The sequence below is a fragment of the Girardinichthys multiradiatus genome, chromosome 1 (assembly GCF_021462225.1).
Source record: "Girardinichthys multiradiatus isolate DD_20200921_A chromosome 1, DD_fGirMul_XY1, whole genome shotgun sequence".
Classification (NCBI taxonomy): Eukaryota; Metazoa; Chordata; class Actinopteri; order Cyprinodontiformes; family Goodeidae; genus Girardinichthys; species Girardinichthys multiradiatus.
The window spans coordinates 11,842,402-11,860,912 of NC_061794.1; the positions used below are offsets into that span (position 1 = coordinate 11,842,402).

General features: G+C 40.9%; 1 protein-coding gene across 2 annotated transcripts in view; it reads left to right on the forward strand.

Annotated features, from left to right (window-relative positions):
* The window catches only part of LOC124873325 (neurotrophin receptor-interacting factor homolog), a 32,526-nt gene extending 19,989 nt beyond the window's left edge, over nt 1-12,537 (forward strand). The window contains exon 2 of one of the 2 annotated variants that reach the window (XM_047373889.1): nt 12,172-12,537. In XM_047373889.1, coding sequence (XP_047229845.1) covers nt 12,172-12,260 — 89 coding nt within the window. In that variant the 3' untranslated portion in view covers nt 12,261-12,537. Of the gene's footprint in view, nt 1-12,074 lie in introns of both variants that reach the window. The other variant, XM_047373905.1, reaches the window with a different exon arrangement.
* Nucleotides 12,538-18,511: the final 5,974 nt, after the last annotated feature.

The window sequence follows — 18,511 nt, forward strand, 5'->3', positions numbered from 1 at the left end:
CAACCAAACTAACAAGCAGAATTAAAGAATAACAAAGACTAATGGGCTATGTACAATATAAACAAGTTGATTAAAGATGATTGAAAACCATAACCAAAAGAGTAATGCAACATTACCATGCAATGTTTATGCTTGAGAACCAAGGATTATCTTGAAGGATCTGGAAATGAAGTTAAGTTAGTCTTGGAACTAACTTAGGCAGTGATCAGCATACCTTTAGACAACCCTTCACAATGCAAGATCAGGTAAAAAAATATTATTTTAATAAAATAATGTTTTAAATAATCTGCTGAATAAAACCAACCTTCTGGATGACCAATTCTCAACGGGGTCTCATTAGCTGCCTTTATTTATTGAAATAATATTTAAATAAATATTATTTGTCAGGATGTGTCACCTTTTGGACTCTGTGGTGGCTTTGTGGTATTTTGAGTGTTTGGTTGTGTTTCTCCCCCCTTGTTCATAGCTCCTTTAGTTCTTCCTTTAGTTTTTCTTATGACTTAGTATGGTTTTCTCTTTGTTGCCATTATTATTAGTATTATTATGATTATTATTATTATTACTGTGCTCTGTTTTCCTTGGGTTCTTTAGTTTAGTTCCCCATCTGGTATCTCTGTGTTTTTATTTGTGGTTAGGTTTTTGTTCCTTTGATTACCTGCCTTTGTTCTCCCTCAGTGTATTAGTTGGTTTTGTTTCTTTGTCCTTTGCTGGTTCCTCCGATCACGTTCCCTGATTTAGTTCATGTTTGCTACGTTTCCTGCAGTAAAACTCAAGTAAGTCTGAGCTGTTCCTTACTTGTACCTGATGAGCTTATTTGCTACTTGGTTCGTTCAACCTTCGAATAAAGCCGCAGACTGTGTTCAAAAAGATGCTGCTGCCAAGCTCTTATCTGCGCTTCGGTCCACCCACAAACCCCACCCCATTATTAAGGGAATGGTAAAGCATTTAAGGACATATTTTGGAAAAGAGCCAAATCTTTCTGTAGAAATAGGGCTTAATGGTGTTTACTTAGTTATCAAATTTAGTAAAATTATGTTAGGGACACATTATTTACTGGATTGAAAACTAAACCTTTCTGGGTAAATATTATTTGGCAGCAAGCACGTGTCCTTAGCTGTTAGCACTTGAAGCTAACAGAGGAGGCTGATAGCTTAGAACCAGAATCAATCACACACCTTTAAAAATACCATCAATAAAAGGGTTAAAATGCATAAGCGCGGGTGGCATCTTATGATCAATCTTCTGTGTTAAAATCACCCCTTTAAATAAAGTTTGTCTTAACTTTAAAAACACACCAACACAGAACACAAACTGAGCATGTGTGCTGCATATATTCTGCTAGCACCAAGATAGCTGAGTTCAACACAAACAAAACCAAACTTCATAAAATGAAAAACGTTTAGATCATTAATCTTTCTCTATTAATTCTATCTCTGCCCAAAACCTAACCTCGTATGAACCATGCTGAGGAGTTGTCCGGGCGACGACGAAGTTTGAAGAGAGCTCTGTGAACGAAGCGTTTAGCTGTTAACCTCCGGAGCAGTGGCTTGGCGGCCCGTTCTGTCCGCTGACCACACTGCACGTTAACTACCGTAATACGGTCTCCGTTGTCCTTCCTTGGGAAACTGCTGCACTCGGCATCGTGCTGGGAACTCTGGAAACGGTTCGCTTCTGCAGATCTCGGAGAGAACAGTCAAGCAATGCTTGTACCTTGATTACCCCGTTCATTAATGAAAATCACTGGATACGCAGACAGTGATTTATTTCTACTTATCTTGTGCATATGATCGCATGATCTTATGACACCCTTGGATCCAGTTGAAGAGTTTGTCTGTTTGCCAGCAAAGAGACATTAGCGTGCTGTTCCTCTCTGGCCAGTCTCTCAGCGGAATCCCAGGTGGTAGAGAGCGGACCATTGGAAAGGGGGTGCTTTTATACAGCCAGTGGCATCATGGGAGGTCTGCTGCTACCCCCCTTTCCTCAGTTGCTGGAAGTCAGTTAAATGCAATTTATTTTGAAAGTTCCAGAAAGGTTTGTACCAGAGTTTTAATGTTGTTTCCATGGCTGTGGGTCCCAACAAATATTAAAACGTGTTTTTTCCTTAAAAATATATTAATTTTCAAATTATTTTGCTGTCCTTTTATTTCTGAAGCAGTGATATATTTTCCCCTCCAATATATCACTGTTGCATTTTTTACCCAATTTATTTCTATGAGCCCATTTATTTCCCTCTTCCTTTTTTATATTACTCTCTGTATTGTCTTTTCCTCCTCAACATGTAGCTGGAAATGTAAATACAAATGGGATGGGACTGAGACAGAGGGGGTGGTCTTTGGAACAGCTTCACTGCATTAGCTTTTCTCCTATTGCCTGAGGTCAAGCCTCTAGGAAGTAACTGCTGAGCTTCATTATGGCTGCCTGGTATTGAAAAGGAGCTAGCAGAAACGGCTAACTTAACTTCTGTCAAGTTGTTACTAAAGAAGTCAGGAGGCTTGTGGATTTGGTGGTAGATAGCGCTGTTAGTCGGGATAGTTTACTGTATCCTGTTGACTCTGAGAGAATACTTCAGTTTCTAAGAGGCATTCACGTTTACAGACCCGCTTTCAAAATAAAGGTATGACTCAATGACGGACTGCTTTTACAATATAACCAGAGGAAACATATTACAAGAACTTCAACGTCAAATTAGCATCGTTAAACAATTACAGTGATACTTTCTGAATTTCTTTTTTTTCTTTCTGCAAATATACAGAGAACCTTGATCCTGCATCCATTTAGCTTGTAATTAGGCCATCCACAACCAAATACCTCCATATAAAGAAGTTTACTTCATTACCAGTGTTAAGTTGCTTTTTTTTTCTCCTTATACATTTTTCAATTTTTCAGCTGGTGCCTATCTCTAGCAGTCTATGGGCGAGAGGCAGGGTACAGCCAGGACAGGTCACCAGTCCATCGCAGGGCAACACACAAACCGCCATGCACACACTCATTCATACACCTAAGGGCAATTTAGAGTGACCAGTTAACCTAACAGGCATGTCTTTGGACTGTGGGAGGAAGCCGGAGTACCCGGTGAGAACCCACGCATGCACGGTGAGAACATGCAAACTCCATGCAGAAAGACCCCCGGTCGGATTTATATAAGCTAATAATGACAATATGAATATTTCCAAATATATGACAGATTTGCCTCAGGACTGCTCAGAAAGATGCAAGCCTCACTTGCTTGATTGGTCTTATCTGTGTGCAGATCTTATATACAAGTTTAGACAGACTTTTCACAGGCATGGTTCTCAAATTGTAGTTCAAGTACAACTGGTGGTAACTTGTTGGTCAATGGGGGTATTCAACAAGATTTGATGTCAGCCATTAAATGCAAACTACAGCAGAACCATGCATTGTTCAATCACATATCTTGCTTGGGTGCAATGAAGAAATATTTAGTGACCTCAGTGCTAAGTATTAACTTAAAAGCTTTGAACGTGGATCTGGAAATTACAGCAAATGCAATTAAACCTGGTCCTAGTTCCACAATGTAAAAATGCTTACTAGTACAGAGAGTGGACACAGAACCTTGTGGACTGGGACCGGCAGAATTACCTCTCTATCATTGTGGGGAAAATTAAGGAGCTGGTGGTGGATTTCCGCAGGCGCAGACCTACCACACCCACACCAGTGGGATCTGGGGAACTGACATTGAAATAGTGGACTCCTATGGGTCCTGGGTGTTCACCAGAACAATAAACTGGACTGGAGTCACAACAATAACACTCTTTGCAGGAAGGGTCAGAGCAGACTCTACCTGTTAAGGAAGCTGAGATCTTTTAAGGTGCAGGGAGTGCTCCTGAAGACATGTTTTGACTCAGCCATTTTCTAAGGTGTAGACTGTTAGCGTACATATTGGATTGGCGGTCCCGTTTGGTTTGAACCCTCAGACATTTCAACCTGAAATGGCAAATTTAGGGGGAGCTTTCTGTTTGTTTTTTTTTTTTTCAACTCTGAACTTTTTATTACTGTGTACATATGAAACATACTTCTCACCTCGGCTTTTAACTCAAAAGTTTCCAAAGTGCTACCCTGGGGATAATTTGCGCCCAGAGAATGATTTTGTACAACTGAACAACTGTTTGTTCAATTCAACACTTTTTATTTTTTAGGGGGAAATTCTTACTGATGCCTTTGTGAATAGAATCACAAACATCCAGTAACTTTTATTCAGAAGCAGACTTGAGTAAAAGCACCAAATGAGAACCCATCCATTAAATTTTGCTTTGGGTTTTTGAAGAGTTCTTGTTTTTTAGAATACATTAAATAATGTTGCTAGATGAGCAAAGTTGAGAATAATTAACCCACACATTTTAAGAATTATTTTCCTCTATTTTTGTATGGAAAATATGCAAGATCCTTTTTATGATTTGGAAAACCCATTCCTGCATTATTGTTAAATTATTCTGACATTTTTAGTAAGAAAATGTAAAGATTTTGTGACCCAAACTTACTTTTAGCTTTGTAATTTGTGGCCCATGTGGCAAAATGTTTGGACACTACTGTTTTAATATGAATTTCCAAAAAACATCAATTCTACTTATGCTTTTCAAAACTAACAAAAAAAAGGAAACACAAAAGATCAAGTCATGTTGTATCCTTACTGTAAATATCCATCAGTAGGGTGGTACTCAGAAACCATAGTATTGACAGAGGAGGTGCTTGTAAAACTTTTAAGACCCTTTTCTATGCTGTAAATATAGATGGTGTTTAACTACCTTATGGGGCCAGTTGTCCTGTAAAACAGGATAACCAACCACAGTCCAGTTGTTTGACAGCCAGTGCACTAAGATAAATTACTAAGTTTGGGAAATAGAGGCTTGGCTTGCTAGGTTGTTCTAAGTAGTCATACAGAAAATATCAAAGCAGTCCATTGAGTACATTTGTCTGTAGGGAAGTCAGATTGCTGAAAAGATGATCAGACTCAATTAGCTTCTCTTGAAGCTAAGAAGCTATAAGCAGATAAATAGCCATATATGATGCATTTGAAACCAGAAATGAAAAGGAGTATCTACTCATATACACTTGAAACATACACAGCTAAATTTTCTGTTCATTCTGAATGGGCAACATCGTACTATTAACTTTTGATTCCTGCAGGAAACATAAAAAGATCCAACAGAAAGACACCATCAGGCAGAGACAAAGAAAAGAAAGTCAAGATCGAGTGAAACGGGTCCAAAGAGATAAAATTTATCCCAAAGGGCAACGATAGATTTCAGTTAACAGGAAGCCTTTGCAGGATCAGTGAACAGCCACCGCTGACATTTATAATTTGGACCTGATTCAAGTAACAAGAGACAGGTATGTTGAGTGGAGCTGGGTCAGCTCACTGGCTAAGAACAGAAAAGTCTGTTGGGGGGCTGATCCTTAATGAAGGTTCATAATAAAAGCAGGTAAAGGAAGGACAGAAGACTGAGAGGAAAGAAATGTAACAGGTTATTTTATGGAGACCTGGCCATAGCGACAATGGAAAGAAAAGCTAAAGACAGAGGGGTTAAAAGTTTTTTACACTAAAACTGAAAATGAATAATAACACCTAGGATCCAAGAATGAAAGACTTATAAAATTTAAATTGTTCGATCAGAGCGTGGTGTCCCATACATGTGTCCTGAGGTGAATGATTTTTTATATCTTTCGTGTGTGGATTCTGACTATTCTTTGCTGTTTGTTGTGTTCTTTAGGTCTTGCCCTCTTAAGTTATATGATTATGCTTATTATTGTTAGGTGTTTTTTTACTAGTCCGTTCATTTGTGTTTTATTGTTCTTTCAACATCTAGAGTTATTTCCTATCAGACGTCTATCAGATTCTTTCTTTGGTTTCTTATGTTTCTGCCTGCTGTGTTCTTTCTAGTTAATTAGTTCTTCCTCCTTCAGCTACTCTACATTTCTCTTTGCCTTAGCTGCAACTCATTCCCTCTAATTAGCTCTTTTGGTTTGCCTGTCTTTTCTCTACCCCCGACTCGGTGAGTATACTCACTGGTTCTCTTTGTTTTCCACTGGATCCTTTGTTACCATGACCATTGTTTCCTTGCAGTTCAGTCCAGTCCTCTGTTTGTGCTCCATGCTCTGTTCTCCTTCTACAAGCTTGTAAGTTTTGTATTTTTATTTTTTCATTAAACCATTTCTACTCACCATGATGCTTCCAGTCCTGTCTGGATTTTGGTCCAGCACCTACCTCACAAAACATGTAGATAGATGCTTATTATAATGTTATATAAAATATATTCTGATATAATGCAACACAAATTAAAGTAGGTGTTGGAAAAATGTATATAAGTTATCATTGTTAAATTTAAATCATGTTTATGTTTGAAGTTCTACTCTAGCTAAGATGATTTGTATGATTGAGACTGGAATATAAGATCTTAACTTGTCGAGATTCAGTGTTCATTACGAGAGAGAAGGGACAACTATAAATTTCGGACCACAGTAAGGTGTCATTGTTGTTCTAGCTGCTTTGACCCACTTTTTTCCCACTGGAACTCGCTGCTGTATGGAGAAGGGATAAATAGTAAGTGACTGATATTGCTGAGAGTTATAGATCTTGGTATAATTCTGCTTACAGTTGAAGACTTGAAGATCTGCCAGGGAGGGGGAAAGTTGGATGGAAACTCTGGGGTTGTGTGAAGTGAGTGAATTGGTCCAGGTAATCCTGAGCTAGGTTCGTTTGCAGGGTAGCCTGAGGAGCATTGGAACCAGAACGTAGCCAACTGAGAAGATAATCCGAGACGTTCTCTTGGAAAGAGCGAATCTGGGTTTTCTGCATAAGCAGACTGTAAACTGAAACTCTGGACTGGAGTACTCAGAAGTAAACACAAAGAGATTTGTTTTGGCCAGCTAGAGTTACCACTGTAGGTTGACACTCAGTCACTGGAGTGTTGGCAGCTTGGGGTTCTTATGCTCCTCTCCTGATGAGGGTGATGGAGAACACCTCTTGGCTCAGCTCCTACCATGGGTCTGGGGCCATCTAGTGGTTGGAAATGGTTAGTAGCAGGCAAACAGGTGGACAACAACTCCCAGAACTCCGACAGTACTCCCCCCTCAACGGCCGCCACCTGGCATCCCAGAAGAGGTGGAAGGAAGAGAGGAGAGATAGTCGGAGATGAGAGATGGATCGCAGATAAAAGACCGGGGCACCCAGGTACGATCCTCAGGACCATAGCCCTCCCAGTCAACGAGATACTGCCAGCCGCGACCCTGCCGACAGGAGTCTACAATCCGTCGGACCACATAAACTGGGTGCCCCAGTTTATGCGGCCTCCCGGGTGGGTGGAGGGGGTTCGGCCAGAGGGCAAGAAGGATTCATGATGACAGGTTTGAATTGAGAAACATGGAATGTGGGGTGAATACAGAGACTCGAGGGAAGCTTTAATTGGACAGCTGAGTGGCTGATGACTGCCTCGATCTCGTAAGGGCCGATGAACCTGGGGGCGAGTTTCCTGGACATTGATTTAAGAGGAATGTCATGTGACGAAAGCCAAACCATTTGGCCAGGTTGATATTTAGGAGCTGGAACTCGTCTCTTGTCCTCGAACCTCTTGTTCTGTGCTGCAGTGCGTTCAGGGGCTTGTGAGGTGGCTGTCCAGATGTGCTTGCATCTACGTATGTGGTGACGAACTGAAGCAACAGAGATATCCTTTTCATCGGCAGGAAACAAGAGTGGTTGGTAGCCCAAGGATGCCTCGAAAGGGGAGAAACCAGTATCGGCAGATGTGTGGGAATTGTGAGCGTACTCAAACCAGGGCAGGAATTGGCTCCAGTCCGTGGGGTTGGTTGAAGTTAAGCAACAGAGAGTGGATTCCAGTTCTTGGTTCATCTGCTGTGGATGATATCCTGAGGTTAGCGACACTTTAGCTCCAACTGCAGAACAGAATTGTTTCAAAACATTTGCTGTGAATTGTGATCTGCGGTCAGAGAGGATCTCCAGAGGTATGCCGTGGAGTCTCAAAACGTGTTTTACCAGACGTTGAGCTGTCTGGAGGGCCGATGGCAGTTTTCTGAGGGGGATGAGATGACAGGTCTTAGAAAAACGGTCGTATGGTGAGTATGGTGGTCATACCTTTCGAAGTGGGGAGTCCGGTGATGAAGTCGAGGGCAATGTGTGACCAGGGTCGCTTCGGAATGCTGAGTGGTTGCAATAATCCCGCAGGTGGTTGATTAGAGGATTTGTTTCTGGCACAGAAAGCACAGGGTTGAGCCTAATCTTTTACGTCCTTATGTAGAGACAAGACAAAATGATTGATGAAGTCCCTCAGGACATCATTTACAAGGGCCTGAAATACTGCAGGGGCGTTACAGAGACCAAAAAGCATGATAAGGTATTCAAAGTGCCCCAAGGGGGTCTTGAAGTCTGTCTTCAATTCGTCCCCCTGGCAGATACGGACGAGATGGTAAGCATTACGGAGGTCGAGTTTGGAGTATATGGTTGCTTCCTGAACTGGTTCAAAAGCAGAAGAAATGTGTGGGAGAGGGTATTTGGTTGAGGCCTCTGTAGTCAATGCATGGATGTAGGGAACCATCCTTCTTTCCGACAAAGAAGAACCCAGCCCCCAATGGGGAAGATGAAGAGCGGATGATACCCGCAGCTAAGGATTCAGTGATATATTTCTCTAGAGTCTGTCATTCAGGGCGTGAAATGTTATAAAGCCTACTGGAGGGCAGGGGAGCCCCAGGGAGAAGGTTTATGGCGCAGTCATTCGGTCTGTGAGGGGGTAAAGACAGTGCTTTGGCCTTACTGAAGATCTGTTTTAAGTCCATGTACTCTTCAGGGACTAATGATAAATCTGGGTACTCAGCTGTTCCAGGATCAGATTTGGGTTGCTTGGGAAAAACGGCAGAATGTAAACAGGATGAGAGACAGTTAGTGGACCAGCAGGTTATTTGGCAGTTAGACCAATTAAGGAGTGGATTGTGTTTCTGGAGTCAGGGGAATCCTAACACTAGGGGGTTCTGAGAAATGGGAAACACGAAGAAGGATACGATTTCACAATGATTACCTATGATTATTAATTTTAGACGTTTGGTGTTGTGTGTGATGTGTTGCAGGCTCTTACCGTCAATGGCAGAAACTAGGTGTGGGAACAGAAGTGGTTCGGTGTTGATTTGAGCCTGCTCCACCAGATGTTGGTCGATTTAAATTCTGCTCACTTCCAGAATCAATAAGGGCAGACAAATGGAGTGAGTCTCGGGAAAGCAAGATGGTTGCTGGTATGGTGAATCTGTTATTGACAGTGGAGTGGTGATGGTCCATCAGGTTCTCCTCTACAACTGGCAGACCCTCTCTTTTGGTCGCACCAGACATGAGGTGATGAAGTGTCCATGAGTTCCACAATATAAGCATTGTTTGGATTCCATTCCTCATTGGCATTCCTTAGGAGAGAGTCAAGTTCGACCAATCTGCATGGGTTCAGGTTCTGGAGATGGTAATGGTGGTGCAGGACGAGGTGCTGCAGGTGAACTCAGAGGTGCCTGTGGTTTCACAGCAATCCTTTCCAAACGTGACCTTCTTCCATCTCTGTCTATTATCTATTCGAGTCACTAATGCTATTAACCCATTCAAAGTCTTAGGTTCATCTAGAAAACTAATTCATCCTTCAAAGATTTATCCAGGGACTGGAAAAAGCACATTAAGAGCGCATGTGTCCCAACCTCACGCAGCTGCTAAAGTACGGAACTCTATAGAAAACTCAGGAATTTGTTTATTCCTCTGTCTTAACACCCTCAGACGTCGGGCTGTATTAGTTTGATCTAATTCTTTTTCAAATGTCTGCTTGAATTCACATATAAATTCATTATAAGAACAACCGAAGCGGTTATGATCGGAAAAGCGAACTTCCGCCCATCTTAATGCTTTTCCAATCATAAGTTCTAAAATTAAGGTGATCTTAACATTATCATGGGGGAAGGACTGCAGGGAGCGATTAAACAATAGGGAGCACTGTAGGAGGAAACCTCCACAACAACCAACCTCACCGGAAAACGTCTCCGGTTGGGGGAAATGACGTCACGGGAATGAGGAAGTGGCTGTGAAAGGGCAGACTCAGCGGGACCTTCTGGTGCAGTGGGGTTTAGGCTGTTCAGAGCATGCTGGAGTAATGAGGACATCTGTTCTATCTGTTGGTTGGTGTGGCGTTGTTGTTCCAGGGGGGATCGAAGTGAGTTTCCGTGGGACTGGATCCGGAGGCTATGATCTGAAAGAGTCCTCCTATGTGTATCTGCTGGGTCACACTGGCCTGAGTGTTCTGTCATTGTTTTTCTAGCTGCTTTGACCCACATGTTAACCTACCACTGTAGGTTAACACTCAGTCACTGGAGTGTTGGCAGCTTGGGGTTCTTATGCTCCTCTCCTGATGAGGCTGATGGAGAACACCTGTTGGCTCAGCTCCTACCATGCGTCTGGTGCCATGTAGTGGTTGGAAATGGTTAGTACCAGGCAAACAGGTGGACAACAACTCCCAGAACTCCGACAGTGTCCTCTTATTAGTTTTATCTGTGGAGATTTAATGGTGGTGAAGCTGGCAAATAAAAAGTGGCTCACTTTAAGATCATCCTTTCTTTTCTTTTTAGACATTTGTGAACCCCCAATTTAACACAAGGTCATCCTAAAATTAGACCATGAACCCTTTCCTTCCACTTCAGAGACATACTAGAAATCTTGATAAAGTTAAATCTTTAACCAACTTATTTAACAATGTCCAGAAAGTTAAATTCCTGTGAGAGACATTTCTCTTTAAGCAGTTAGTTTTTCAGGTATAAATATGTAAAATCCTGTGATTTCTTTTTATTAAATTATGCAATAAGTCGGGTCAATGATTAAGTAAAATAATTAATCCTTCAGACTGATTTTTCAATAGTCAATGAGAATTTTAACGATGACTGATTTTGGACACATACATATGACATAAAGCAACCATGAAATCCTCTACAGTGGGAAAAAGCAAGCTGACTGAGGCAGTGGGAAGCCTTTGGTTCTACCATTCATACTGCCTACCTAAGCAGTTTTGCAGGCAATGTGTACCATTTCATAGAAACGATATCTCCTAATGGCTGTGGCATCTTTCATCAAGACAGTGCAATGTCAGAAAGCAAAAATGGTTCAGGAATGGTTTAAGGAACAGAGCAAGAGATTAATGACATGGTCACCAAATTCGCAAGATCTCAGTCAAATCAAGTATCTATGGGATGAGGTGGACGGAAAAGTCTGATTCACAGATGTATGTGAGGCAAACAAGTCTGATCCCCAGAGCCCCCACCTTGCAACTTAGAGGACATACAGGTCATCTTGATGTCAGATACCACAGCACACTTTGACAAGTGTGGTGGAGTCAGTGCCTCAACAAATATGGGACCAATGCACCTCAGGCAAGTGGTCATAATGTTATGTCTGTTTTATGTATGCTATATATATATATATGTAGGTAGGTAGGTAATTTGCACTTTAAATTGCATTGTAATGTTTTGGTTTTGCTAATGCATAAAAGGTGCCAAAAAACAAAATTATCATAAAGTACAATAATAACAAATGTAAATAGGTAGCCTACGTATCTCTGCAGTTAGCTTTCTATCATCACTCTCAAACACAGCTTCAGTCACAGACAATGACTCTGCACCCCAACTAATAAATTAAGCTAATTTTTCCTGTCTGTTTATACATCAATAAAATTTTCACATTCTCTCTCTGTCCTAATAAATGGATGAACTGTGCGGTTTCTGGTAAAAGCTTTGAAGATTGGCTTGGATCTTAATACTACCTATGCCAAGTTGAAAAGTTTTTATTCCCGTAGAATATTTCACATAACACCTGACGGGAAAAATGTATTACAAACATAATGTCTGACCTCACGTGTGTTTACCTATAAATCACCTCATAAAACCTGTATTTTCTATATATCACAGTGTAATTTTATGTGTATGCATTCATATTTATTATTTTCATATAAGAGCAATATTCCTTTGTAGCATGTAACAGCCCATACCAGTCACAAATCAGTAAAGCATTACAGATTACCTTGTGTCCTCATCCACAGATTTCGTCTGAAATGCAGCCACTGTGTAATGACTGTAATTGAGATATATGTTGGCCAATATTATTTCTACCACTAATGACCCTGGCCCGTGTTGCAGAGGGAGGAAGGAATGTCACCTATCTGTGTTTGCCCTTGGTGGACACTGAAGACTTATTGCTGATATTACTCCACACCATACAGAAATGAGGTGTTTACATGGAAACCACCAGGGCTATGAACAAACACAACTGGAATCAAGGACATCCAGCTATTTCGTCCACTCATCTGTAAAAGCAGACAGTTATTTTGCATTATTAAAGTTCTCTGTTTTATCTGAGCTAATTTAGTCACATATTCTCCTTTGTCTCTGAAGTGAAAAACTAAAGGGTTGTAATGGGAGTACAAATTGGTTTTTTGTAAACAGCATTTTTCTATTAGTAAAACAGTTTTATATCAAAATGCATCCTGTTGGTCTGTTTCCACTGGTTGTTCATCAGGACTTCTGAAATCATCAGGTCAGTAATGGTTTCATTGATTGCTTATCCTACATATCCATCAGTTTTCTGTTGCAGTATACTGACAAGGCTTAAACACATTTCTCATCATTTAAAAGAAATGCTCAATTCAGTTCAATTCAGTTTTATTTATTGTCAATGGGGTTTGTGGGCGGACCAACTAGCACAGAGAAAGTAAGACTAACGCACCAAAAAAGTGCAAAGAGAACAATTACCTAACCCTAAATAAACACAGATACTAAACGGGAAACTGAACTAGGAAATCCAAGGAGACCAGAGCACTACAATAATGAATAATAATGATAGTAACACAGAGAAAACCATACTAAGTCATAACTAAGAAAGCAACAATAACCAAAGGACCAAAGAACAAGGAGAGTGACAACACTAGGAGGAAATAAACAATCAGGAGTAAGAGGAAGTAACCAAAAAAACCTGTCAAAATAAGGTGAGATCTTTCAATGTAATCCATGCAACATTTAGTAACTCCTCACAGTTAACTCCATAAAAATTACAATAAATATCCTTATATCCTTATGTGTAATCCATGCGATAATTCTTAAAACACACAGTTGAAGCAGTGAGGAGTGAATCAAGCCTGTTCTCATATTCTGGAGCTGAGAGACTGGAGAGGCCTGTGTGGAGCCACATGTTATCTGTCTTATCTTTTGCAAAAAATATAAACAAGTATATCCAAAGAAATGATGTGTGATGATTTTATATTCTTTCACATGTATTGAATAAAATTAGTAGCCTTTGATTAACAAGTTAAGATGTATGCTTGAAATGTGGTTAAGAACTGAGAATTAGAGGAAAAACATTAAGGTTTGACATTCTCAATCAGCTATATATGAAAGAAATATAACAATCATTTGTAAAGCATGAATAAAAAGAATGAAGTGATTGTTTTGCAACGGTGTTTAAAGTGAATGCTGAAAGCTGAAGAATGAAATATGTAATACTGTGTAAAGTTTAAAACTGAGAAGATTAGGGAAAAAACTGGAGGATCACTAGGAGTGACGAGAGGATGCGACTACAGACCAGTGTGGCTATTATTGGCATCTCCAAGGCTGAGAAGTAGAATCAGTAGGTCACAGTGACCATGACTAAAGTATTGAGCAATAATCAAGAAGCTGAGCCTGAATAGGTTGCGCAATAATTAAGAAGCCTAATAAGGGCCTTACCGGTGTAGGCATCAAGCGCTATAAAAACAATGCTGAGAGCAGAAACGGGGTTGTTTCCTCGCAGAAGATCAGCAATCAAGATCGGACGGAGAAAAGAAGCTCAGATGGAAAAGGAACAGAGACACAGCCCCACTGATCGACTGCATTAAAAAAGAGGATCAACCCGTGAGCTCAGAAAGGACTGTGCCTCAAGATTAAGAATCTGATTTCATCTAAAGCCTTTTTATCCAGACAACAGAAGTGAACTTGATCGGTGAACAGCTGATTGCTCTAAGATTCAGGCTTCTGGAAGTTCTGAATCAACCTCATTTATGTCTCCGGGTTTCCTTCAACTCTTCAGCCTCTGGAAACTACTGTCTTTGGAGACATACAGGTCCTTCTCAAAATATTAGCATATTGTGATAAAGTTCATTATTTTCCATAATGTCATGATGAAAATTTAACATTCATATATTTTAGATTCATTGCACACTAACTGAAATATTTCAGGTCTTTTATTGTCTTAATACAGATGATTTTGGCATACAGCTCATGAAAACCCAAAATTCCTATCTCACAAAATTAGCATATTTCATCCGACCAATAAAAGAAAAGTGTTTTTAATACAAAAAACGTCAACCTTCAAATAATCATGTACAGTTATGCACTCAATACTTGGTCAGGAATCCTTTTGCAGAAATGACTGCTTCAATGTGGCGTGGCATGGAGGCAATCAGCCTGTGGCACTGCTCAGGTCTTATGGAGGCCCAGGATGCTTCGATAGCGGCCTTTAGCTCATCCAGAGTGTTGGGTCTTGAGTCTCTCAACGTTCTCTTCACAATATCCCACAGATTCTCTATGGGGTTCAGGTCAGGAGAGTTGGCAGGCCAATTGAGCACAGTGATACCATGGTCAGTAAACCATTTACCAGTGGTTTTGGCACTGTGAGCAGGTGCCAGGTCGTGCTGAAAAATGAAATCTTCATCTCCATAAAGCTTTTCAGCAGATGGAAGCATGAAGTGCTCCAAAATCTCCTGATAGCTAGCTGCATTGACCCTGCCCTTGATAAAACACAGTGGACCAACACCAGCAGCTGACACGGCACCCCAGACCATCACTGACTGTGGGTACTTGACACTGGACTTCTGGCATTTTGGCATTTCCTTCTCCCCAGTCTTCCTCCAGACTCTGGCACCTTGATTTCCGAATGACATGCAGAATTTGCTTTCATCTGAAAAAAGTACTTTGGACCACTGAGCAACAGTCCAGTGCTGCTTCTCTGTAGCCCAGGTCAGGTGCTTCTGCCGCTGTTTCTGGTTCAAAAGTGGCTTGACCTGGGGAATGCGGCACCTGTAGCCCATTTCCTGCACACGCCTGTGCACGGTGGCTCTGGATGTTTCTACTCCAGACTCAGTCCACTGCTTCCGCAGGTCCCCCAAGGTCTGGAATCGGCCCTTCTCCACAATCTTCCTCAGGGTCCGGTCACCTCTTCTCGTTGTGCAGCGTTTTCTGCCACACTTTTTCCTTCCCACAGACTTCCCACTGAGGTGCCTTGATACAGCACTCTGGGAACAGCCTATTCGTTCAGAAATTTATTTCTGTGTCTTACCCTCTTGCTTGAGGGTGTCAATAGTGGCCTTCTGGACAGCAGTCAGGTCAGCAGTCTTACCCATGATTGGGGTTTTGAGTGATGAACCAGGCTGGGAGTTTTAAAGGCCTCAGGAATCTTTTGCAGGTGTTTAGAGTTAACTCGTTGATTCAGATGATTAGGTTCATAGCTCGTTTAGAGACCCTTTTAATGATATGCTAATTTTGTGAGATAGGAAGTTTGGGTTTTCATGAGCTGTATGCCAAAATCATCCGTATTAAGACAATAAAAGACCTGAAATATTTCAGTTAGTGTGCAATGAATCTAAAATATATGAATGTTAAATTTTCATCATGACATTATGGAAAATAATTAACTTTATCACAATATGCTAATATTTTGAGAAGGACCTGTATAACAACAAAGATCCTGTTTAATCATCAAAGCCTGGAGCATCAGTGCCTGCCACTTAAAGGAAGAAAACTGAAGATAAAGTCGTATTCCCTTCAAGAAACCACTTGTCGTTATCAGAAGAATCTCCTTCATCAGATGCATGGATGAGCTTCCGTCTTCAAAGCCTCTCCAAACTCACTAGTTTCAACATCAGGGAAAGACAGGTTGAGTTGATTGATTCATTTCTATTATTGAAATTATTTTGTGTTGCCGAATTTAAGCTGTTACTGACCCCTGCAAAAGCATTACTAATTAAAGAAAGCATATAAAATTCTAGTTAATTTGTGGACATTCAATTATTTGAGTCACCGTATTTTTGGTTTTTCAGTGGTGGTAAAAAGTCTTGTTGCCTGGTTCTAAGATATTTTAGGAGGTTTTTATAGGTTGCCTTAGTCAAGTTTGTTAAAACAGCGCCCTTGGAGCTTGTGCTGTGCTACTAAAATTAACCTAGCCCGTATACCAAGAGCCAGTTGTAAAATTAGGGAATGAGCAGCCGTGAACAAAAGTGACTGTCGAAGGTGTGGATGACTGCGATAGGCTACTCGGTCGCCCGGACCTCCAGTTGAAGAAGGGCGAGACTTTTGGATGAAGGCTGTCAGAGGCTAGGCGAGTAATTTCCCGACACCAGCTTAAACAGAACTTTCAGTGAACCTACTTAGTAAGATCTTTCAGGTTTAGGGAAGTACGGACCCGTTGGATGGAGAGCTGGAATGACCAATCCCTTTAGACATAGGGAAGTAGGAGGGAGGGGTTAGCTCATCGGACAACGAAAAACCACGACTACCAAAATACTAAATATAAACATAAAAAGTGACTAAACACAAAGTCCAAACCCTGACATTTATATAGCGCCAATTCACAACACGTGTCGTCTCAAGGCACTTCACAAAGGGTTTGGAATGGTATAGGGTTGTTGGGGAGGTTAGCTTAAACTACTGAGTGTTAGAGTTTGGCCATTTTAGAATGGGCTATGTGTAGGGGTACCAAGTAAAATAATACACTGATAAAGTGTGTCCATGTAGAGCTCACTGGTGGCTATTGTTATACAAAAAACCACAAGGATTGGTGGTACCTCTCTCTGTCAGACTGATTATAACCATTGGAAAAGAGAAGGGGTCGCACAGGTAGCAGAAATGGAGGGTGTGTTTGCACCTCAACCATAACTGAGCTGGTTTAGGCCAAACCTGACTCCCCTTTACTCCATCCAACAGGGACGGAGGAAGGTAGAGGTAAAAATAATTGGAGAGTGTTGTTTCCTTTTGCATTGTGTGAAAGGTGGGTAACTTTAAAATGGGCTAAGTCAATTCAATCGAATCATAAAGATTTCAAGTCAGGCGCATACGTTTCAATTAATAACTAACCATTGAACAGTACAGTCAGATTCAGTTATTTATTCAAATTGGATAAAAAGTTTTTCTATCTGACGAAACCCAGCAGATTTCATCCAGTCAGTAACTTGCAGCATTCACTCCTCCCGGATGAGCATGTAGAGACAGTGGACAGTCACTGGCGTTGACTTTGCAGCAATCCCTCATACTGAGCATGCATGTAGTGACAGTGGAGAGGAAAAACTCCCTTTTAACAGGAAGAAACCTCCAGCAGAACCAGGCTCAGTGTGAGCGGCCATCTGCCACGACCGACTGGGGGTTTGAGAGAACAGAGCAGAGACACAAAAAGAACAAAGAAGCACTGATCTACTGATGACTTCGCAATCATGGGGACTGCGAAGTACGAGGCTGTTGACATTCCTATCCAACAGCCCTGACAATATCCCTGACATTCTTCAAATTAGAAGTCTTTGTCACTTGTGCATTTTCAGCCAGCTGACTGGCATTGTGCAGCAACAGGAGGGAAAGGCACTGTTGAGTAATCCTATGCTCAGTACAACCACAGAACACTGTGGTCACTCTTTCTGTGACATCTCATTAAACAAAATAAACCACAGGAACAATATGACAAATATTTTGTAATTTTCAAATTACATTTTTTAAAACCCTATTGTAGATACTAGAAACTGTCCCATGTCTGTATTGCTCTAAAGAAAAAAATGGTGTTTAGCTAAACTCCATCTTCTTGATGTTTTGTTTTCTAATCTAGTTATTGATGCAAATGTTAATATGCACAGCTTGTCCTTTAGTGGTTCGTGTGGTTGGTCATGCAACTCGCAAAGACCCAAGTGATAGAATTGACTCTTTATGTTCTTTGACCTTTATAAATGGGCAGATCAGTTGTAATTTGTATCACCACATGGCATTACAATGCTTAGCACACTGGCTGACCTGAGATTGAGCTTCAAGCATGAAAATGTCCCGCGCCACTTTGCTAACGATACCCAGAGGTTTTATAAAAATCTGTCTGGTGACAGCAGTAAATAAATAATGTTTTATTGATGACAGCATAAAACACTGTCTCTGTGTAAAAGGCCTGATTCACCCCTCACTTCTTCAAGTTTTTCCAGCAGACTCTATGTTTTTAAAGGGGTCTGATCAGTGGCTCTTCAGGCCCTCTGTGGATATGAGCTTTTCTCGGAAATAGTTTTTTTTATTTTTTTAAATCTTATTTTAAATCCAGAGTCTCTTTATTTCAGAAGTATGTTTTGTTTGTTAAGCCAATTAAAGTGCCTTACAAAAGTAATCCCACCCCTTGAACTCAAATTTCTTACCTTAATCTATAAATACATGTTTATGTGCTTTATTTAACAAACAAAAGCAGTGCCTAGTTCTGACATGGACAGGAAAT